Below are 23,869 nucleotides of genomic sequence, written 5' to 3'. Positions count from 1 at the left end.
ATCAGAATTACAACCAGAGTGATGGCTGGAACTGGGAACTTTCTGTTGCATTTCAAAGATGGTGGTAGAAGAAAACTGGTTGTTTTTTTCTTTGTATTTTTTTTCTAACAGATCTATTGTGTTATATTCTCCTACATTCAATTCACATTTCCACAAAATGCAAAGTGTTTCCTTTCAAATGATACCAAGAGTATTCATATCCTTTCTTCAGGGCCTGAGCTACAGGCAGTTAGATTTGGGTATGTCATTTTAAGCAAAAATTGAAAAAAAGGGAGCTAAGATTTATCCCTAAGATTTATTAATGTAGCTCAGTTATGAGGAGTGTGTGAGTGTGTGTACGTGCTTACATGCCTGTGTGCGCGCATGCCTCCATGCATGTGTGTCAAGATTCTGGTGATGTAAAGCTGTTTTAAAAAATTAGCTGCAAACACTGGAGTATAACTTTTTATTTGCACGTTGAATGACTGTTAATGAAACCAACACACAAGTTAGCATCTGCGTAATATACTCAGCATTTAGGAAAATGAAAGTTTTAGACACTGTTTGCATTACTGGCAAGTATTTCTTTACATAGTGTAGTTTAACTCCATGTTTATGGACAGAGGATACCTTGAAATAATAATTTGTACCAATCCACGATCAGTCATTATTACAGTTTGTTTTCATTACGTTTCATATTTTATTCCAAATTAGTTAACAAGGATATTTCAACAAAGGAAATAGCTACACTGAAGGTCAAAGTTGGGGAGACGAGGTGAAGTAAGCCCCATTTATACCTTGTTCTAACTTGCGTCCTTTGTCCTGATCTTGTCCACATTCTGATTGTGCCCACATTTTTAGACAAGTGTTAACAATCAAAAAACACATTGTGATCTGATTGTGATCTTATTGTGTCTGGACATCTTACAAGTGCAGACAGATCTGGACAGAGAAACCATTTAAATCATCATTATTCTGGCCTCTAAAATCAGTGACAGGTGGCTGATTACATCAATATGTGTCTTACAGTAAATACATATATAAATATTATAGCTGTGAAATGATTTGCATAAAGGAAGGGACCAGGAACTCTGGTCACAATGCAGACACAGTGGACAGATAACAGACTAATTTTAATACCATGTGTAGACACACTTCTGGAATTGTGGGCACAATCAGAATGTAGACAAGATCAGGACAAAGGACCCACGTTAGCACCAGGTATAAATGGGGATATAGACAGTCAAAATGGTGGGGGTTCTGATTGGAGGAGTTTGCTGTCAAAAGCAAAACAAGGTAGCTCATATGTATTGCAACACAAATTTCTGCCTTCCCCTTGCCTTGTCGACACAAACCTGCAGTCTTAAGTATTTTCACCTTGGCTTCACTGATTTCCCACAGTCAATTTTACAGACTGCACTGCAGTAAATGTTACACTGTGATGTAAAGCCATTGCTGCTAGGCTTACAGCTCCTCATGTCTCCACTGAGTAGGCCTACAGCACAGGTGTCAAACTCATTCCACGGAGGGCTGAGTGTCTGCGGGTTTTCGCTCCTCCCTTGTACTTGATTGAATTATGACCATGAATTATGGTCACTAATTAGTAAGGAACTCCCCACAACTTGTTGTCTAGGGCTTCATTGAAAGGGAAAAACAAAAACCTGCAGACACTAGGCCCTCCATGGAATGAGTTTGGCACCCCTTGCCTACAGGGTACAATGATGACAGAGCATAACAGTCATACAGCCAAATCCTCACAGGGTGTGATAGGTGTTATGATGGGTTCACTAATCTGTCAAATACTGTGACTTCTCTCATTATGAGGAATGAAGCATTAAAAAGAATTTGAGATATTAGTGATCCAAATAAAATGACAAAGAAAGAAGGTGCAAGGAAAGAGTTAGAGAGAGGAGACAGGGGAGAACGAAGGAGATTGAGGGAATAAGGGACTGTAAAGAGAGAGCTAGAAAGAAAGAGTGCGAAGGAGGGTGAAAGAGAGTGGGAGAGTGAGAGAAAAAGAGAAGGAAGAGAGGATGGAGCGGTTAGTGATAGTGGAGGAGTGGGGGTTTGCCCACCTGTGTCTCGTCCTTCTGGTCAAAAGCCTAGCCAAGCCAGAAGCTAGCAGTTGCCACCCCACTGCCATGTCCTGCTCTGAACCCCATCACCACTTACATTGTTCTAAACAGTGCACCTGGGCTCTGCAGTCTCCACACACACACACAGAGTATCACCAACAACATACAGGAGCTTCAACCTGTGAGGCTATTCACTATAGAAAATTGTTGCCTTCAAGATATAAAGTACTGTTCTTTTATACAATATGTTCTTGAAATTAGCCAAATGAAAGAGAACAAAAATACACGAAGGGCTCGATTCAATCCGTATCGCTCAAGATCATCGCTATTGAAATGTAAAGGCAATGTTCGAAGTTCGCAAAGACTGAATTCACGGTAAACGCTGCATATGTCAGCTCAATAGAAAATGACGTTTATATTTCAAGTGTGCTATAGTGCAGAACTGGTTATTCGGATTGAATCGAGCCTTAAAAGATGAGCATGTCAGCATAGGCCAAAATAGTGGAACATACTGTATAAACCTTTTGTAAACCACACAGCAAAACATGACCCTTTACAACTCTTCATGTCAAAACCATTTTTCACAATAATATCAGTGACTTTCAAAGAACATCTTCTGGCACTACAAGCTGCTAACTAGCATGTGTTATTACCTGGTTATTACAGTACTAAGACTAACCTGCTGCAGTGATATTTCAGTAATTCGCTTATACTGTGGTGAATGCTTTTTTAATGCCACAGTATGAGAAGTTGTCATATTTCTTGTGATCACATGTATCCATGTAATAATGTTGTGGTTGTTTATTACATTCATATTTTCAGCCCGAATTAGTTCTAAAAATGGACTCAAAATAAATATTTTTGCAGTGAAATCACATTTGTCTTTACAACACAGCATTAATTGGTTTGAAACCTTGATGGTTTTAATTTTAGATACAGAGCTTGTCATCAAATATGGTAATGCCACTAAATGACAATAGCTAGGCCCCAAAACATTATAGAATTGTTTCAATATTTCATGGGAAGAAAATTCTAGCTGTCCTACTTGGTCCTACCATTAGAGAAACTGCAACAGAGAGTCGGTTGCATGAGGTCTTCTCATTTTAAGAGAGAGAGGAAAGAAATCTCACTATCAATACAAGCAATACTTCTGTTTCCTTAGTACATTTGATTTGATGATATTTCTGTTTAATTCAGACATGCGATGAATTGAAGTACAATAACGGCAAGGGGAGGATTTTGAAGCCTGACAATTCGTTTTTTTTAGCATTTGCATGTATCCTCCCGTCGCCTAAACTTCATACAACATGGCCAGACAATAATTCATAACAGCCTTGAATGTGTGATCATGGTCATATTCTGGTTAATTAACAAACAACTTTTTTATTTTCATTACTCTTAACCTAATGCTGAGACTGAGTGTCTCTATAATTCTGCAGTGGTGTGGGTTATATATGTGTATGTTTATCTGTATGCATGTTTGTTACTTTGATTCGATTCTGTAATTGAACCTTAACCACTGTAAAGTCCACTGTACAAGTCCCACCAGGAATGTTGTTCATTTTTTGTTGGTATTATTCACAAGAGAAAGTATGGCATGAGGAAAAGCCACTCTCCCGGCAAGAAGTCTCTCTCTTCCCCTCCTCCACCTTCCCCTATACACACAAGTAGAACTATATGCATTAGGCGGTGGAGGGAGCTAATATTCACTGAGGTTGTGCCACTTTGAGATCTGCCGACGGGGGTTTTCACAGACCTCCCGCCAGTGGGCGGCGCCAGAGGGACAGGGGCTGTGCAGGCCGAGGGGCAGACACCCCACCACCTCGTTCTTAGTGGTACGGTCAAAGTCGACCACCACAAACTCCACGGAGATCTCAGGGAGCAGCTCGGGGGGCACGTCGTAGATGAAGGACTCGTTGAAGACGGGGTTGAGCGTGCACTTCTTCACGTGCGTCTTTTTCTTGGCGATGCGCTTGCGTCCGTAGAACACATTGACCTTCACATATGGGTCTAAGGGAGAGAAGGAGATTTTGGAATATTGTCATATGTGAAGGGAACATCTACACAAGCTCCGCCTTTTTTAATTGTCCACAGGCACACACAGGCAAACACAGTGGTTGAACTCACTTCCAGACAGGCCAGAGATGTCCATCTTGGGCAGGTGTTTGGCCTTCAGCACCACCACACTGAGGCGGTGGGAGACAGGCTGGTAGGACAGAGACACCAACAGCTCCCCACGGCTCTCGCACTGCAGGAAGAGACAGACACATAGAGGATTTAACTATTGACTCATTCAAAAGGAACAATTATCAAACACACCTACTCAGCCTTTAAGATACAATGCAACAATCAAACAGCCATAATCGTATAGTTATAGATTAAAACAGTAATGGGGCACCAATTGCCAAGACAAAAAAACTCTGCAGTCTTTGGAATTATTTATTTGTCAACCTTGTTCTACATGCACAATTATAAACTGGGTGGTTCAAGCCCTGAATGCTGATTGGCTGTATGACAAAACATTTATTTTTACTGCTCTAATTACATTGTTAACCAGTTTATAATAGCAATAAGGCACCTCTGGGGTTTGTGGTATATGGCCAATATACCACAGCTAAGGGCTGTATCCAGGCACTCCACATTGCGTCTTGCTAAGAACAGCCCTTAGCCGTGGTATATTGGCCATATACCACACCCACTCTGGCCTTATTGCTTAAATATACCATACATATCTGTGTGTGGAAACAGACTAGTGTGATTATTTTAGTGTTTCTGTGAGAAACATCACAATGTATACAGTATAGCGGTTTGTATAATCTAGGTGTTCTGCATAGAAAGAGCAAGGATCAGATAAACTGTGGAAAAAATCTGTCATGTCTGGCCTTTACACTGTATATCCATATAAATGTAAATCAGATATTGGTACTCTATACATTAATACAGATGACAGTAGGTAGACATGATGTATGATGCTACAGACCAGCACACACATGCACTTTCTCATATTCACTGACTTGCAATTGATTTCATATTATTACAATCCATCACTAAAAGGGAATTTTCTAATCTAATGATTATAAAATGAGGATTTGCTGAGAAAAAATCCATAGGTGAGTGTCCTGGTGATTTGTATGCTTATAATGGATTATTTGGATTATTGTTTTGAAGACATTGACATTGCTTTGATGAAGGCTGTTTGACCGAAAGGTTAGCCACACAAATGTGCCCTGACGCCACTTCAGTGAGCCAAAGTTCTCTTCTCATTCTAGTGTAGTTTTAATACACCTGCAACTTAGCATCCTAGTCAGGTATGAGGTTGATTCCCATGCATGGTGTATCGACTTCCCGCATGATACTGCAATAGGTTGCCCTCCACAATGAGTACTGAGGAACACTACCCGTTTTTACGATCAGACATTTTATTCAATGAGGAAGTAATAACCCCTGCAATGCATCCATACGAAACATATCCAGCCCTTCTTATATTGAACAGCAGATGGGTTATACATAATGGCCACACAGTGAGGACTAGTGCCACAGGTACATGTGGGAACAAAAAACAAAACAAGTCCTTGGTGAGTCAGAGTTGGGTACACACTCACATGCACACGTGTGGCTGTGATGATAAAGGGAGCCTGATGGATGGCTGGCTGCATTGAGAGACTACATGGAGGTGTTGTTTCTGTCTCCTCAGTCTGGCTGCAGTTAAGATTTGAATGGGGACCGAATCAAGAGACACATTGACCTTCCTGTCAGACAATCCCCTCTGTGTACTGCACGGTGCTCAATTCCATGTGTGTGTGTGTGTGTGTGTGTGTGTGTGTGTGTGTGTGTGTGTGTGTGTGTGTGTGTGTGTGTGTGTGTGTGTGTGTGTGTGTGTGTGTATGTGTGAGCCAGCCCCTACCTCCAAGAATGATTGTAATGTCGGAATTGTCTGTTCATGCTTTGAAACGTGTGTAGGTCGCTCCCCCCCCCCTCACCTGCATGTTCCTCTTGCTGATTTGCTGGGTGATGTGCACCCGCCCCGTGCTGGGTTCCAACTCTGTCAGTGGGACCACCACCTCCCCTATGACATCATCGCGGGCAAAGCGGTCGAAGCTGAGCACCAGGAAGTGCAGCGTGAGCTCGGGCAGCGAGCTGTAGGCCACGCCGTAGAACGTGAACGTCTCGTCAAACACCGGCTCCAGCGTCTTCCTTAGGACCCTGGTCTTCACCCGGTGCTTCTTCTCAGGGAGGATGGTCATCTTCACGTAGGGGTCGGAGCTGTTCCCTTGTTCGTCTACTGCAGGCAGGCCATGGGCTCCAACGATGGTCACCACCAAGGCCTTCTTAGGGAAGTTGTAGTCTAAAGCCAGGCTGAGGGAGCCCAGGCTGGTTTCAGGCTCTGATTCTGGGTTGGAGGATGCGGGGGTGAAAGGTGAAACGGTCTTGCTGCTGTTCTCGCTACTGGTAGCTGAGCTATCCAGGCAGCAGTAGTCGGCCCTGACGGGCAGTTCCCGCTCCATCCTGGGCTGGCCAGCAGGGGGCACCAGGTGGCTCATCTGGAGATGGGTAGGTGCATCCAGGATGTTGTTCTCAGCATCCACCAGGACCATCCCGCGGCCGCCACCCATCTCTCTGTCTCTCTCCCCCTGCCACCCAGCACGCCTGGCCACCCGTACTATCCTCTTGCTGCTGCTGAGGGACTCTGGGTAGATACTGATGCCCTTCAGCATGTGGATGAACTTGTAGGGCGGGTCTTCAGCCGAGTCACAGTACTGATCGCCATGGAGCTTGTATCGGCCCGTCACCCGGCGGTGTCGACGCTGGCAGAAGGACCACAGGAGAACCAGGATCACCACAGCAACCACCAGAGCCGCCGCACCAATAAAACCGGCCAGCACCGGTGACATGTCTAAAAGAGAGGGGAACATAGAATGCGTTAACACCTTTGCACAGTCTAGACTGGGATGTGTTTGCAATGTCTGGTGTAGGAAATATTCATACTGGCATCTCTAAATAAAGTAGATAGTCAAACTGTCAGTTGCATTTAGTCCTCCAGGAACTGGAACTGACTCAGATTAAAGAAATTCAACTCTTTCAGCTGCACCAAGTGATGCAGTACTGAACATCAAATAGGATATCATGTAACTGCCCTTCAGTGGCTTATTACTGTCAGGTAGGCTAAATAATGTAAGTCGTGTGACCACACCACCCAGGGTGACTCCACTCCACACTGTGACTCAACACTGTGACTCAACACTGTGACTGTGCCATACAGCAGTAGTGACTTCACAACAGCATCACAGAGCACGAGGCACGAGGCACGGTGTGAGTGGGAAAGACATGAGCAATATGGACGTCATTCAACCAGGTGTCACCAGGTTGCTTAAATGTCAGCCCCCCACACCACACACAAACACACACACACACCCGCACTGCATGCAAGTGCAACTATGTCTGTCTGACTCTGGAGGGTAAAAAGGAGCATGAGGAGCAGTCAGTGGAAACACACACAGCCAGGTCAGGCTGCATACACACAGAGACACACAGACACACAGACACACAGCCTTGTACAACTAACCTTGTGGGGACACACAATTCAGTCCCATTCAAAATCCTATTTTCCCTAACCAGAACACTTACCCTAAACCCTAAAACCTAACCTTATCCCTAACCCTAGCTCCTAACCCTAAAACTAACCCTAGCTCCTAACCCTAACCCTAAACCTAATTCTAACCCTAACACTAATTCTAACCTTAACCCAAAACCCCCTAGAAATAGCATTTGACCTTGTGGGGACCAACAAAATGTCCCCAGTTGGTAAAACATGTTTACTGTTCATTTACTACAGTTAAACACGTCCACACCCACCCACGAACGCACGCACGCGCACACACACACAAACACACACACACACACACACACACACACACACACACACACACACACACACACACACACACACACACACACACACACACACACACACACACACACACACACACACACACACACACACACACACACACACACACACACTGTCCACCTCTTTCTTAAAGTCATTAGTCATTTGCCTCCCTTAATTGATCCCAGTGACGGTGTGCTTTATCTAGCAGACAGACCGTGTTCCAGGACTGGTCATTACACCAGACTAGGGCGTGTTTTGTCTGACTCAATGTGTCTGGGAGGTATAGCCCCATACCCTGTCTCTGTGTGTGTCTCTGTGTGTGTGTGTATGTGCGAGGGGTGGGGGTCTAAGTGTCTGTGCACATGCAGGTACGCATGCATCTATGTGTGACTGTGTGTGCGAGCCCCCACCCACTCATTTCTTGCTGGTGGTGAGTGAGAGACTGTGACTATGTGCTGTGCGCACATGGTAAGGCTGACTGTGCTGATCCCAGCTATAATGGGACTCAGTGGACAGAGCCTGCTGCAGCGGGGCGGGCGGGCCGGGTGAGGACCCTTTGTTTGGCCAAGCCCCTGAAAAGAGATGCATTGTTGCCTTTATCTCTCTCCCGTCTCCATTTTCATCTGTCTTTGTCTGTCTCTCCTCTCCCTCCTTCAACTGTCTGTCTTTCAACAAAATACCTTGCCCTTCCTTCCTGTTGTTGTTCATTGGCATTCTGGGTAGGGATACCAGGAGGATGATGTCAGATTTTGGAAGGAGCTTAATGCCAGCTGAGCCTGTTGCCCTGGAAACATACCCCAGGGGGATGGCAGTAGTGAGCTCTCAAATCTACCGCTTCAGTGGGTCCAGGCATTGTCCACAAAATGTGTTAAGTAAAAACATAAATTGAGTGTGCTGATTAACAGAACCAAAAATACACCCTACATTTTTTATTTAATTAGACACAATGCCAATCTCCTCAGTTAGGTTTTTTTCTGTGGGTAACTTTAAAGAGCTTTTTTTCTGTGGGTTCCATCTCTATGCCTTCGGCATAACCCATCTCAGATCCTTCATCAAGAAAAAGAGCTCAGGTTGATTTGCAAGGAATTATGCAATTATATCTAACCATAGATTACAGATCAGACCACACTACTGTATAGGTAGTTTGCCATTCTAAATATGAACAACACACACATGCCGAGTTCAAGACAACCTTGAACTAATATGAGCACAGTACAATTTCTATAAATATGCACAGCTACTGTCAGTGGCATCATGCCTATAGGGGACACAAAGGCATGTGCCCCCTAAGATTTGTCATGTTTTAAAATTAATTTGATCATAATTATTTATAAAAATATCTGTCAGCGTTACTTTGCGCAGGGGGCACACTGACTGGACCAGGCAAAGTGTACCCCCCCTACCTATTCTCCCCTAGTAAGTGGTTCCTTCCAAGGTGCACAGAGCAAAGAGATGCCTCGGCAGGACGCTAGATACTCTAGTGCGTGAGGTATCGTGAGTGGAGGAGAGAGTGTAGAGTGACACACACAGCGTTTGATTTGATTTTAGCCATTTCCAGTGCCTGACCCATCCACTTTGTTTGATAAACTGAGTAATGGGGCTGGGGAAATGTAACCACTGTTCTTAGACAGAGCTATGCATGCAAAGATTGACAGACATTTTGATTGTTATTTTCAAAACTCAAATGACAATAAATAGATACATAATTGACTAAAATTGCTTTAATTATTGGGCTATTATACTATATACCAGTGTGGCAGTTGTACTAAACTTCTAAGGCAAAAAGGTTCTTAAAGAATCAATGTGCATCCTTAACTAAAATGACAATTGAACAGGTAAAGAGATATGCTTAGATAATTTATTCAGAAAAAAAGATACAGTTTTGACATAGAATTAGTCATAATGATTATGGCTCTAGATTGCAGGAAAAATCTGTTTCAGGAGTTTGAAGAATGCAAAATTCTCCAATTTCTGACAAACTGCCTGTCTTTCTTCCTGCCTGGCACCGGTTGGTACAGCATAAACCCCATCATCCACCAGCCTGGGAAACAGTGCTGAGTGACCATGGAGCACTGAAACACAATCTGTCTGCATTGGCAACATGTCTTATTGTATGCTGCCTGTGAGCATAAGATTCAGTTGATTTGCAGAACTCAGATTGTGATGTGGACCAGATGTGTATTAATCCTGATGAGTGACCCAGATTAGATCACTGGCTGTAATCTGGGTTTCCGGAGTCTGTTGGGCTGAATTGCAGATATCCAATTCCAGTACTTTCATGTTTCTTTGCTGCCATGAAATGTTCTGCTGCATCCAGCAGGCTCAGGGCCAACATTATGTTTGCAATAACACATCTCTAACACTGGAAAGGCCAACTGCTTGTTGTAATGAGGTTCTTCAAGCAGTTCAATATTTAGATGCTCTTGAGGTTTAATCTTAAATCAACCAAGAAATGTGACAGTGCATTTATTAACAAAAGCCTCCTCTTCTGCATGGAAATTAATCAACTCCAATAGGTTACAGGCCCATTCCTGACACAGTGTTAATATGCTTCTGGTTTATATTTCCTTGGTTGTTAGGGTTTAGAACAATCCGTTTTGTTTCTGCACTTGGGTTATTATTATTATTATTGGGCTATTCTTCTGATGATATAATATCCATAACCCTCCCCATTCCCCATCACCTATTCATGTCACTTGCTGAGAGGGTTTGGCACTTTTTGGGTCACCAACACCCCCTGCCTTCAGAGCACTACACTTCTTATTATGGCAATGTGGCATTAAACTACTGTTTAGGGATCTTCATTTAAAGCTCGAGGTCTGATCAAATGAAAACATGTCCATTTGGCCAAGCTCCTAGTTCCGGGGATGCGTGCTTTAACAAAAACAAAGGAACGGGGGCTGGCGATGCTTATGCTGGAATAGACATCACGTCATCCTATCCACCCCATCGTACGCACACATTGAAGACCACGGGGAGAAGTGACAATGTTGCGAATGGGCCGCAGTACTCAATATATTTTGATAGAATAGGACTACAATTATTATGTTGTGGACCAAATTATTCACTAATTGAAAACAAATACTTTCATAATAGCAAATACTGTAATAATAGGCTCCCACTGAGCACACACTGGTTGAATCAACGTTGTTTCCACGTCATTTCAATTAAATGAAGTTGAACCAACGTGGAATAAACCTTGAATTGATTGACGTCTGTACCTAGTGATGCTACTATCTCTGTTGAATAGGCCTGTGTAATCAGTTTCGTTCAATTTCCAAATTACATTCGACGCTATTTACATTAACATAGGCCATGGTAATGAATAGATGTCAAATTTACATTTGGCAATCTTTGATGATGGCAATAAACTTAATCATGCTATTTGGGTGTGTTCAATCTCATATGGCCTCATTTCTAAAACGAATGGGCATTATTTTAACATTTCACGCAATGTAAATATAAGACATCATATAACGTTAACATCTGACGACACAATAAACAAAATTCCAAATAAATCAGAAAAAGGCCTGCTACTTACCATATGCAGGTCGTAATTCTGTAATCTCAGCCATTTTGAGAATTAACGCAGGATGCTTTACTGGCCGCCCAGATAAAAAGGGTAAATGAAAGAATATACAGCTGGTTTGTCCCTATTTTATATCCATAGAGAATGAGTAACGATACTTCAACAAAATATTCCAGTAAATGAGCTCACAGGTTAATAAATAATGATTGTCTTGCTCTTTTATATGGTCTATTCGCTCTCTATACGCCAAACTCAATGATGCTATTATTTATCGGATGCGGAGGCTGCGTGGGGCTAGAGACTGGTACTCACCCACTCTCAGGACCCGCCCCCGTGTGACGTCAGAATGTCATTTTTTTTCATGTATGATACAGTGTATGTATGTAAATGACCAATTACTGGTGGATGGTTAGCACACTTTCAGTTAAATAATTGCTTGGCAACATTACACAATAGGAATAAGGACCATACAGATTTTATAAAAACAGTTTAATTCTTAGTAAACTTTACAATAGTTATAACCTACATACATCATAATTTACATTACAAAAACACTAAAACAACCATTATAAAGCTATGTTCAAGACGAATGCAAAAATAGTATATTTTGGTCAATTCTAACTCAATACTAAATCCTATTCATATCTACCAAAGAGGCAGAATCAAGCTGACTACAGACAGCTGAAAGTATACTGTAAAAAAACAATGACTGCTGCTAATATTATGATTTACAAGAAAAATACATAACAAACAATTTACGATTATAGATATGTTCTCATCGTTGACCCTCACATGGTTAACATTAGGAGCTTAAAGAGAAGCAGAGACCCTCATGTGTGTTTTATAAGTGTCCCAAATTAGACATAAATATACATATAAAACAATACATTTGTTTTACAAACTACTATATTCTGGATATATCATTTGGTGAAGTAAACCAGTCACAGGCCCTACATCAACATGGAAGGACTGCGAATGCACGTAGTACCCAGAAAGTTCACTAGGTGTCCTACTGGACAAATGTAATACAGCCAATGAAGTCATACTGTACGACATATACAACATGAGGTGATTTGTGTTCTCACTTCACTAACACACAATCTTTAGTTGCAGTAGATACATCACTTTGGCTGACAAGAGGAGCATTGAAGCAGGAATGTACTAAGAAAACCAACAAATGAAGGCCGTTTTTTTCTGTGGGGTTTGTAATCTTTTGTCAGTACTTCAAAATGAAGGCACCAAATTAATGAATGAATGACCTTGTCTTTAATTAGGCCTAGCGGTACTTTAGTTAAAGGCATATCTTGGCATACATCAACACAATTACATGCTTTGGTTGAACAAAGACAGGACACAAAACGAAGATAGGCACATTCAGCAAATGTTTTTTGGCCATAAAATAGCAGTGAAAAATCGTTCACTTTCTGACAACTTTGGTCTGTTTATCTGAATGAACAAAACGTTACAAATCCTGTGTAGAAACTTCCATCAATAAATATAATCAATGAGATTCTTGATATTCCATTTCTTGTTTTTGGTAACTATACTGAACACAAATATAAATGCAACATGCAACAATTTCAAAGATTTTGCTGAGCTACAGTTCATATAAGGAAATCAGTCAATTGGAATAAATTCATTAGGCCCTAATCTATGGATTCCACATGACTGGGCAGAGGAGCAGCCATGGGTGGGCCTGGGAAGACATAGGCCCATCCACTTGGGAGCCAGGCCCAAGCAATGGGAAGCCAGACCCAGGCAATCAGAATGAGGCCCCCCCCTGAATATCCCACAGGTGAAGAAGCCGGATGTTGAGGTCCTGGGCTGGCGTGGTTACATGTGGTCTGCGGTTGTGAGGCTGGTTGGACGTACTGCCAAATTCTAGTTTTTGGTAGAGAAATGAACATTTAATTCTCTGGCAACAGCTTTGATGGACATTTGTACGCTCCCTCAAAACTTGAGACATCTGTGGCATTGTGTTGTGACAAAACTGCACATTTTTGAGTGTCCTTTCATTGTTCACAGCACAAGGTGCACCTGTGTAATGATCATGCTGTTCAATCAGCTTCTTGATATGCCACACCTCTTAGGTGGTTGGATTATCTTGACACAGGATAAAATGCCCATTAACAGGAATGTAAACAAATGTGTGCACAACATTTGATAAAAATAAGCTTTTGTGCGTATGGACAATTTCTGGGATCTTTTATTTCAGCTCATGAAACATGGGACCAACACTTTACATGTTGCGTTTATATTTTTGTTCAGTATAAATATAACTGAGTCACATGATGCAGGTTGATGAAAAATACTGATAAGAGCAAAGTTTGATGGAGATTGTGGTGACTATTATTTCAATTTCTCCCTGAAGAACAAACAGACCCTACTGAAGGCAGTTAAAGGACAGCAGCATTCTCCAGATGCAATATACCTGTCTGAGTCTGCTGCCCTGTAATCAAGGCATCATTCCAACACTGCTTAAGTGAGAATCCACTGCAGCACATGTGCTATCATTCTGACTTTCTGAACAATTCCCAAAGTGTTTTATCCAGGCAGGTTACCAGGTCATTGGCGGTACGAGGCCAGTTTCCATTGTTGTGACACAGTGCATCCCTTATAGTCTCTACCACTACTAGAAAACATTGATGCCTTTAGTGCAAGTTCCAGTCTCTGTGAAAAGATTGTCTGTTGAGCAAGTACATTTTGCAGTCTAAACTGCTTCAGGAAAATCAGGCGATTCAAACAGGAAAATATATAAAAGCATGAAAATACCTTTTCGATAGAAGTTCGATACAAGTTTCTATTAAAGCCTACAGTCGTGTTTCAGGTGGTGGGGAAAAAGGTATCCAATCCAAAACGTACTGTAGTGTTCATGAAGGGCAGTTATCATCCAAACCAAGCAACTGAGACACCGCCACCTCTCTCTCACACACACACCCACACACACACTGCTTAGTTGACATGTCCGTGACCTCCTAGGTCAGCCAGAGGCATGGTGTGCAGCACCTCATCCAGCAGCTGCAGGGCGCGGTGCAGGTGGACCTCCACCCAGCAGGGGGTGTGCTTGATGCTCTGCCGGGGGTAGTCGGGCCCCCAGCCCTTCACAAAGCTGAGCCGCAGGATACACAGCCGCCGCAGGTCGTCCACACCTATCCCGGCTGCCGCCGACAGACCTGAGAGAATTGAGATTTACTGAGTGATTAAGAGAGCGAGAGAGAGAGAAAGAAAGAAAGAGAGAGCGAGAGAGAGGACAGAAGCACTCACTGACTGCCGGGGCGATTCCCCCCACACTGCCAGGCCCTGGGATGTTGCCTGCCACTGCTGCAGCCTGTGCTGCTGCTGCAGCCTGGGCAGTGGCTGCCTGCTGCTGCATCTGCCTGTGGCACTGACGCAGGTCAAACACCTTCATGTAGGCCCCAGGGTAGATCTTGTGAACTGCGTCTCCCGGGGCTCGCCCCGCCTCCCGGTCCAGGTAGTAGCTCTGTACGAACACTGCATGGTCGCTAAGGCAACGCATCCACACATCCCCCTCACCACGACACTCCAACTGCACCCCCTTCCCAATGTGCAACCTGGGAAATGGAGATAGGAGTTCACACTGGCGAAGAGAACATCACAGACACTGGGGATTGTATTTACTTCTATACAGGCGATAAAAACATATTTGCCCTGTGTATTCTGCAACCCAACAAAGTTCTCCAATAGCTAGCGGTTAGGCATGGTGGGTATATTAGGCGCACGCTGATTGACCTGGCTCTCTCGCTGGCGTCGGTGCGGTGCACGTTGCTGAGCTGGCCCAGACAGAAGCGGTCGCCACCTGAGGGGTCCACGTATCCGTCCACTGTCACCACGGGGCAGTTAGCCAGGACCTTGAACATCTCCCCAACCTGGATGTCCATCTCAAAGTAGGAGATGGAGCACCAGAACTCTGGACCTGGCAACACACAGCACACACACAACATGAAATATAATATGAAACACTGCAAAATGGCTGCTATGTGTCCCTCATGTGGGTACTGTACATTGGTGGTGGATGGGTTGAGATGCCTAACACCATGTGTGTGGGTAAGTGTGTGTGAGTGGGTAAACGTTGTGTGTGTACCTGGATGGTTGGAGACTGGCTGAGGAAAGGCGGGTGCGCTGTGATGTTGCTGAGACCCTTTTAAGAGAAATTAATTAGCAAATATGACAACGCTACCATATACATATAGTAACAGTCCTGCATTTCTGACAGAAAGATTGATTGACAGGTGATTGACATACAGAAGTGGTTGGGGTGGTGCAGTGGTGGTTGCTGGTGGCCACGCCCATTCTGCTGGGCTCCTACAGGGGTATAGGAGGCCGTGCTGGTGCCTGTCCAGGTCGCTGGAAGATTGTGAAGGAAGAGAACAAACAGAGTTGAAACTGACACCATGGAATTGACACCATCTCTGTGACACTGCCACCCTGGTTCGTTAGTAACTCACTGTGATAGGAGCTCTGTGTCTGTGTGTGTTTGGAGCTGCTGCTGTAGTCACTCTGGCTGTGAGGGGTAGGGGGCTGGGGGGGTGGCCCGTGTGTGGGGGTGGTGGGGGGCGGCGTCTGGGGCATGCCCTGGCTCTGGGGAGAGGCGATCTGGAGCAGGCCCTCGCCGTGGCCCCCAGACATGGGCCCCATCATGGAGCTGCTCACTGGAGGAGGGAGATGGGGGAAGGGGAATAAAGGATGGAAATTGTAAGGGATAGAGTTAGATATGAAAGCAAAAGAGTCTAGTTCTTCTCAGCTGAATTGCTTGTACGGTAGTACTTCTTATTGCCAGGTTCAGTTTTAGTCTATCTCACCTGGCGGAGAGAGGGGCATGCTGGGGTAAAGGTTGACAGAGGATGGGGCGCGGGGCGGCTCGGGGGGCATCTGCAGTGGGGGGAGGGGCTGGTTGTAGCGCTCGGGCTGGGGGGGCATCCTGGAGGGGAGGTCCATCTCAAAACAGTCATGGATGTACTCCTCTTTGATCAGCCGACCTGGATGACCTTGTAATGAAGGGAGGGGGGAGAGAGAGAGAGAGACAGAGTGGGAGGGAGAGAGAGGGAGAGAAACAGAGCGAGAGAAACAGAGCAAGAGAGAAACAGAGAGAGAGACAAGCAGGCAGAAATCAGACATGAGTCATGTCATATTATATTTTCGATTCATGAATGGATACATTTTGAATAAATTCCGGAATTTACTGTAATTTAGATCAAATTGATGGATGGCATTTATTGTTGCCTCCAAGTGGGAGCGATTTTTGCCCTGTCATGCAGCCTGTGACACCTTCTTGCAATTTGATTGAGGTGTTCTTCTTGTAGTGTAGACTAGCTCAGACAGGTATGAATCTGGCTGGTTTGGAAGCTCTACATTCCATATTTTTCGTCAGATTGCCAAGAGCACATCTACAGTATATCTGTATCAAAACAGTAGTATTGCCTGTGCACTTCGGGAAATGCGATAAAAACAGATTGGTTAGAATGACTCGCTATTGCTTATTACCATTTTGATGATGTTTGATGATGCTGAAAATAGTGTTTTCCTCCTCACCTGCATTTTGAATGCTGAGACCAACTTGAGGAGAGGGACAGAAAGGGAAACAAAATTAGAAACAGCATGGTAGCTCTGAAAAAGCCTGTGACCCAAAGAGCCAACTTCATAATCTCCTTCCTCATTTGTGCTTCTGTTTCATTAGAGGAAGTGAAATTGTGAACAGACGCACCGATGCCTGGCGATACCACTCGCTCGTAGTGGTAGGGGTTGACACACACGTTGTCATACTTGAGGTCAAAGGCGAACTGGCAGAACTTGACGTGCTTCAGTTCATTCTTGTGGAGGTCTGGCCAGCGCCAGAGCCTAGCATAGATCACATGGGGGAACCCTTTCCTCCCAGCTACCTGGAGGGACAGAGGAGAGAGAATGGAGAATGAGGGCATGGAGGTATTACTTTCCAACATCCATCCAGGGCTTTTAAGGTGATTATTTACAGTGGGACGGTGAGTCTCAGAAAGGGAATGGGGACAGTATGGAGGCCATGATGGGGTTGGAATTTGAGCATGGAGGGAGTGGAACTGCGGGGAATCTAAGTGCAGGGAAAAGGGGAAAGAAACGGAGAGAAAAGATGGGTGAGGGAGAATGAGAATGAGGAGAGCAAGAGGGAGCTGGTAGACTGGGAGTGGTCGAGGAAACGGGTCATGAATGGAAATGTACATCAATGTTAAACACACTCTCTCCAGGCACACACTCTGGGTGGGGAGGAATAGCCTTGGAGCCATTAAAACATCTCAGACAGAGCTGAATAGCACAAATAGTGACTGAGTCATCAATGGTGTTTCAGGCTTATTCCCATGTTCTTGAGGAACCAATGTTACTCTGTCCTTGTATTGTGCTGCATGTACTCAAGTGTGTCAGAGTTGGTCTGAGTATTTGCTATTGAGGAAGAGTGTGAGTGTGACAAAAGAGAGAGCTGGTGTAGGGTTAACTCAACAAGCTGAGCTGGAGAGGAATGACATTGTCTCACCTTTGCTGTGGGGGGGCAGAGAAAGAGATCAGTATTTTGGGATCAACATACCCTTTCTGCACTAACAGCAAGAGAAAGCCAGAATGGACTCTGTAAACTTTTACATTTTCTTTTTTATTATTCTTTCTTCCTGAAAACCAAAGTGACCTTCCTCAGACAAAGAGTCAGAGCTGGCAGAGTGCCAGCCCAATTCCAGCCAGCAGACTGACAAACACACACACAGCCTACAGTCCTGAACAGAGAATAATGCAGTACATTCTCATATCTAGTTCTCACACATCACATTAATACGTGTCACTAACATCCGCATATCCACAGGCAATCTCAAATGTAGAAACTGTTGATGTAAGTCAAAATTTACATTCAATAATAAACACTTTTCTCTCTCTCTCTCTCTCTCTCTCTCTGTCTCACTCTCTCTGTCTCACTCTCTCTGTCTCACTCTCTCTCACACACACACACAGAGAGAAAATACTGTGGTATGTCTGAGATTACAAATATACTTCCAAACTTTAACACTGGAAAAACTCCAGACACAAACACACACGCACGTACGCACACACACACCAGAGACAGACAAGCTTAACTTAACCCTGCCCCTTTCCTGTGTCTCAGACAAAACAACCCACGCTACCCCTCCAGTACTCCCTCCCTCTCTCTCTCCCTCACAAGAGCTGGGGGAGGGGAACTCCCTCTGTCTCCTTCTCTCTCATTCCCTCGCTCTCCCTTGTAAGCAACTCGTGGGTTACACTTCTACGTATTCGATACTACGTTTATTCTCTAGAAGTTAGCCTATAGGGAGACCTAAACCCCTTCACTTTTTTCTCCTGTTTCTCCTCCCTGAAGTGTGTAAGTAACCCCCATGTGTTGAATGATTCACTTGTTGAGTTCGAATCTCATCACGGACAACTTAGCTAATTAGCAACTTTTCAACTACTTCCTACTTTTTTGCAACTACTTAGCATATTAGCTAACCATTCCTCTAACCCTAACCCTTTTAGCTAACTCTTCCCCTAAACTTAACCCTAACATTAACCCTAACCCCTAGCCAAGCTAACATTAGGCCAGCTAGCTAACGTTAGCCTACGTAGCTAGAATTCGAAACGTATAAGTTAAGCAAGTTCCTAACATATTGTACGGTTAGCAAATTCGTAACATATAATAAGAATTGTAATTCGTAACATATCATACGGAATGGGTGATAGACATCCACAAATTAACACATACCATATTATACTAAATGGAGTGTCTCGGATTTCCGTACAGAATAATATGAAATGCTCTGACACCAGGTTGCACACACATGGTATGGGCTTAAAAAAAAGTACAACACCTGTACCAAGTCAGATATAGAGTTGAAATGTATTCAGTTTTGATTTTGCATCACAATATTACACTTTATACACATCATAGAAGACTGAAATATGACAAAACCGTTTGACATAGAAACACCGGATTTTTGCACAAACAAGTGTGTCTCTGTGAAATGTCAACGGAGCACTGAGCGTATAACAAGCTTTTTATTTTCAAAGCCTTTTAAATTTAATTCATCTTGTGTCATGATAACTTTGCTTTTTGCGACCAGCAGAAACAAATTTGAAGACGACGACCTCAAAATGTAAAATACTCAAAAGTTGTTTCGAGAAACAAGCTAGCAACAAAACAAAACATTGTCAGAAAGTTGCTTTTAGTTGCCTGGCTTGTTAGATTTACATATTCTAAATACATTTTTTAACGAATAGGTTTTTTGGAGCAAAAACTAAGAGCAGGTAACGTTGCTGCATGCAGACTGACATTTTGTTTATACTTTTTCTTTATGACAAGGACAAGTTTGATGTCTGAGAACAACAATAGAATGTTCATGATTTAATGTGTTCCAAAACCAGTAAAATTATTAGGGACGTTTACTGAGGGGTTGGTGGGAGTTTTAAACATACACTATCTATACAAAAGTATGTGGACACCCCTTCAAATTAGTGTTTGGCTATTTCAGCCACACCGTTGCTTACAGGTGTATAAAATCCCACAGCCATAGACAAACATTGGCAGTAGAATGGCCTTACTGAAGAGCTCAGTGACTTTCAACATGGTCAGTTTGTCAAATGTCTTCCCAGCTAGAGCTGCCCCGGTCAACTGTAAGTGCTGTTATTGTGAAGTGGAAACGTCTAGGAGCAACAGGGCTCAGCTGTTGCTGCATAGTACAACTGTAAAGTTTGGTGGAGGAGGAATAATGGTCTGACTCTGTTTTTCATGGTTCGGGCTAGGCCCCTTAGTTCCAGTGAAGGATAATCTTAATGCTACAGCATACAATGACATTCTAGACAGTTCTGTGCTTCCAACTTTGTGGCAACAGTTTGGGGAAGGCCCTTTCCTATTTCAGCATGACAATGCCCGCGTGCACAAAGCAAGGTCCATACAGAAATTATTTGCTGAGATCGGTGTGGAAGAACATCACTGGCCTGCACAGAACCCTGACCATAAACCCCGTCGAACACCTTTGGGATGAATTGGAACGCCGACTGCGAGCCAGGCCTAATCGCCCAACATCAGTGCCTGACCTCACTAATGCTCTTGTGGCTGAATGGAAGCAAGTCCCAGCAGCAATGTTCCAGTGGGAAAGCCTTCCCAGAAGAGTAAAGGCTGTTATTGCAGCAAAGGGGAACCAACTCCATTTTAATGTCCATGATTTTGGAATGAGAAGTTCGACAAGCAGATGTACACCCACGTCTGATCATGTACTGTATTACCGCAATCATGACTGGCTGAAATAAAAGTATAGGCTTTGTTGCTGGCAGTACCTGAAAGGTGTATTAGTCAGTCATCAAAAGCAACCAGCAATTGGTCACTGAGTTGATAGAGTCTTTGTGCTATACCACCAATAACAATTCATCAGTGAATAATTAATTAATGAGATCCACTGATTTCATAAACAGTCTCTTTATAGTCCCTCTACAGTCCCTCTATAATCAGAGATAACATACCGGCCTAGGCCTCATTCAACCCAACATAACAGTAGCCTACCTGCAGGCGTCCATCAAGCGTCCTCTGGATGGTGACACACTTGCTGGGGTGAACTCCGTTGGTGGTGATGGCGGTGATGAGCGAGTCCAGCTCATCCTTCTTCTCCTTCAGCTTCTTTACCAGGCTCTCTATGGCACGCTTGGCAAAGCCCTCGTTCTCACCGCCCTGTCGGTGGCACATGAGGCTGTGCACGATGCTCAGGCAGGCATCGTTGCTGTTGGGGGGGTTCACTGACATCTCCCTGGGTTGAGGGGGGTTGGAGAGGAGGAGGTGAGAGACCACTATGATGAAGCAACCAAATGCAATTGATTTATTCATTGATTTGATTGTTGTTTGATCACTGACACAACACTGAAGTCTGGACCTGATATGGTACTTTAGGTCAAGGTTCAAGTCATAGGCTATCAGCAACCAAGGTCCCTATAACAATCCAATAACAACTTTACCAGTATTAACAATACACAATGTATGGGGCTTTTACAGAGCAGAAGATACAAAGCAGGCCATGTAAACACAGAATTGAGTAGGCCAAAATTACTTTATCCTTAAATAGGTATATACTACTTATCTGAAAATACATTACATTAACCTAAAGAAAATGGACATTCTTATGATGCATGTGAAGTGTAGGGCGGCAGGTAGCCTTGCAGTTAAGAGCGTTGGGCTAGTAACCAAACAGGTCACTGGATTGAATCCACAAGCCGACCAGGTGAAAAATCTGCCGATGTGCCCTTGAGCATGGCACTTAACCCTAATTGCTCTTGTAAGTGAGCGTCTGCTAAGTTATGTAAATGTGGTGACTGAGGGTGACCTATGATGTTTACAAACATCCTTCCACGTGTGTCATACTAGTGATGAAGTTGAGCTTGTTTTGCTTTGCACAACTAGTCAGAAAAAAACAATAATGCTGAAAATGTGTGATTTCTTAAAGTAGGCTATATTACAATCCACTTTGATAACAATAATACAACTGTAATAAACTATAATAAACATACATGCTCCACTCAATAAATTCTAAGAGCATTTAGGAGGTCAAAAGTAATTTGTTTACATGTTTACAAAAGCATGTAGGCCTACTGGGGGAAAAATATAATCACCTCTACAAGCAAAGCAACGTTATGTGTACACAGTACTTTGACAGAGGAAAGACACATTGACTTGAGAGTAGTTGGATGGGGGGGTTCTGTCTGGCTGTCTGTCTCACTATGCTGACCTAACTGTAGGCTATAGGTCTGTCACAATCCAAGTGACTCAGACTGGTTTGGTCAGCTAAAAAATCCCTATGAGAATAATCAATACCAAAATGTAGTTTACTTACAAATCAACAGGAGAACTGGACAAATAAGTAGAGGGAGATCTGAAGCAGTATTCCAAATATATTTTCCCCTTTACCCCTCTCTCTGTGGAGCTGTCTGTGTCGACTGTTATCAGTCTATCGCCCTCTCTCGCTCCCTTCGTTCATCCTGCTGCTCCCTCGGCTCTTCTCCAGTTTGCTTGCAATAACAAAAGGGAGAGAGAGAGTGAGTTGTCTAGGGCAAAAAGTCAAGCCAATCGCTGAGCCCGTTTCATTCCAGACGGTGGGGCTCTCGGCCAACTATGACGCTGCTCTCTTACAGCTCACAGTCAGCCACCGGGGGCTAATGTCTGTCTGGGTTGCTTGTTGATTGACAGGTCTGTGCGGCTGCTTTTTTTATTATTAAAGTGGCGCCGGTGAGATTACCCCGCCCATTCTCGCTCCCTCGTCCCACCAACTCCAGTGGATCTCCTCTCTGTGTAGAAAAACGGAGTGCCTGTGTGACCAAACTCTGGCCGCCGATTCCCGATAGCTAAACAACCGTGTGTATGTAGAATGAAGTTTTTAACAAACACTACGGATTGCAGCACAGAACAAATTAAGTGTTTAACTAAAACCACAGATTGCAGCACCAAAATTAAAAAACGCAATTACACTGGACAAACATGCGTACAAAGTAAGCATTAACTAATGGACATTTTTAAAGTATCGACTGATTGACTCGATGGTACACTTCGCCAACACTCATCGCAGTTAACATAAATTAACGCAAGACATTAACGCAAGATTAACATAATTTTATCGGCAAATTATGCAACTTAAATTTGACTTCCGCTTGAAACCCAACCCCTCCAAAAAGACACACATAAAGGTTTCACATTTTTCCAGTTGCTGGCTCGCCTCTAACCGCTAGGCTACCTGCCACCCTGTATGCCCAACAAATCCGTATGGTTTTCTTAGCTAACCAGAGGTGGTAAAGGAACAATACTCATGTGAATTTCAATAATGTGTTGTCCTGAATCCTCTACCTGATTCCAGGTTACAAAGACTTGTCATTGACTGCCATTTCCGCTGGAGGGCAACTGTCCGATAGAAGTATAGACAGATGTCGTAAGTATGAACCCATCACCTGTATGTGTTTGTTTTTTGTATATCAAAGGCTCTGTATCTTATGGTCTGTTGCTGCTCTCTAGTGGCTAGTCCTGGCACTATCACGGAGATCGCGCGTGTGTTTTCAGATCAAATTGCCATGTAAAAATGTGTATGTTTCTTAGGACTGAATCACATTTGTATCTAATGGAAAGACTGAAAACCAGCAGACACTCAAACCTAGAGTAGTTGACTTTGCTAACAGCCTGTTTAGCTGCTTGGGGCAGACTGCACTAACAGCTGAGTGAGGTAGTGTGAGTGTCATGAGGTGTGGCCTTATGCTTGTAGATTACTTGGCAACGGTTTTATGGGGGGTGATAAGTGCCAGAATTAAGCCGTACCACCATGTGGCTGTCGCCTACCATTGAACGTCTGACACAAACGCCTTACTAATGTCTATATATCAATGAAA

The 23,869-nt window shown here is 43.7% G+C and overlaps 2 protein-coding genes across 5 annotated transcripts; both read right to left on the bottom strand.

Annotated features, from left to right (window-relative positions):
• Positions 1–431: 431 nt before the first annotated feature.
• LOC106605445 (synaptotagmin-11) lies at positions 432–11,775 on the bottom strand. The gene is made up of 4 exons (XM_082975363.1): positions 11,486–11,775; positions 6,035–6,948; positions 4,182–4,302; positions 432–4,064 (listed from the first exon to the last, which is right to left on the bottom strand). The coding sequence occupies exons 1-4, from the start codon at positions 11,517–11,519 to the stop codon at positions 3,754–3,756; spliced, it is 1,380 nt and encodes a 459-aa protein (XP_082831489.1). The 5' UTR covers positions 11,520–11,775; the 3' UTR covers positions 432–3,753.
• A 168-nt stretch (positions 11,776–11,943) lies between these two features.
• LOC106605446 (SMAD family member 4) lies at positions 11,944–23,438 on the bottom strand. Of its 4 annotated transcripts, none has more exons than XM_082975360.1 (11): positions 22,333–23,438; positions 21,015–21,255; positions 17,196–17,370; positions 16,976–17,047; positions 16,294–16,479; positions 15,940–16,143; positions 15,737–15,838; positions 15,576–15,632; positions 15,224–15,407; positions 14,738–15,045; positions 11,944–14,646 (listed from the first exon to the last, which is right to left on the bottom strand). In XM_082975360.1, the coding sequence occupies exons 2-11, from the start codon at positions 21,249–21,251 to the stop codon at positions 14,426–14,428; spliced, it is 1,746 nt and encodes a 581-aa protein (XP_082831486.1). In that variant the 5' UTR covers positions 21,252–21,255; positions 22,333–23,438; the 3' UTR covers positions 11,944–14,425. The 4 variants fall into 4 exon arrangements, with proteins under 4 accessions (XP_082831486.1, XP_082831487.1, XP_014056590.3 ...); XM_082975361.1 differs by having other exon boundaries at positions 16,294–16,470; positions 22,333–23,437; XM_014201115.3 differs by having other exon boundaries at positions 17,024–17,047; positions 22,333–23,437.
• Positions 23,439–23,869: the final 431 nt, after the last annotated feature.

This window comes from Salmo salar, chromosome 05 (assembly GCF_965601325.2).
Source record: "Salmo salar chromosome 05, fSalSal1, whole genome shotgun sequence".
In the NCBI taxonomy this organism is placed as follows: Eukaryota; Metazoa; Chordata; class Actinopteri; order Salmoniformes; family Salmonidae; genus Salmo; species Salmo salar.
The sequence above is the reverse complement of the archived record's forward strand: the minus strand, read 5'-3'. Positions and strand labels throughout refer to the sequence as shown.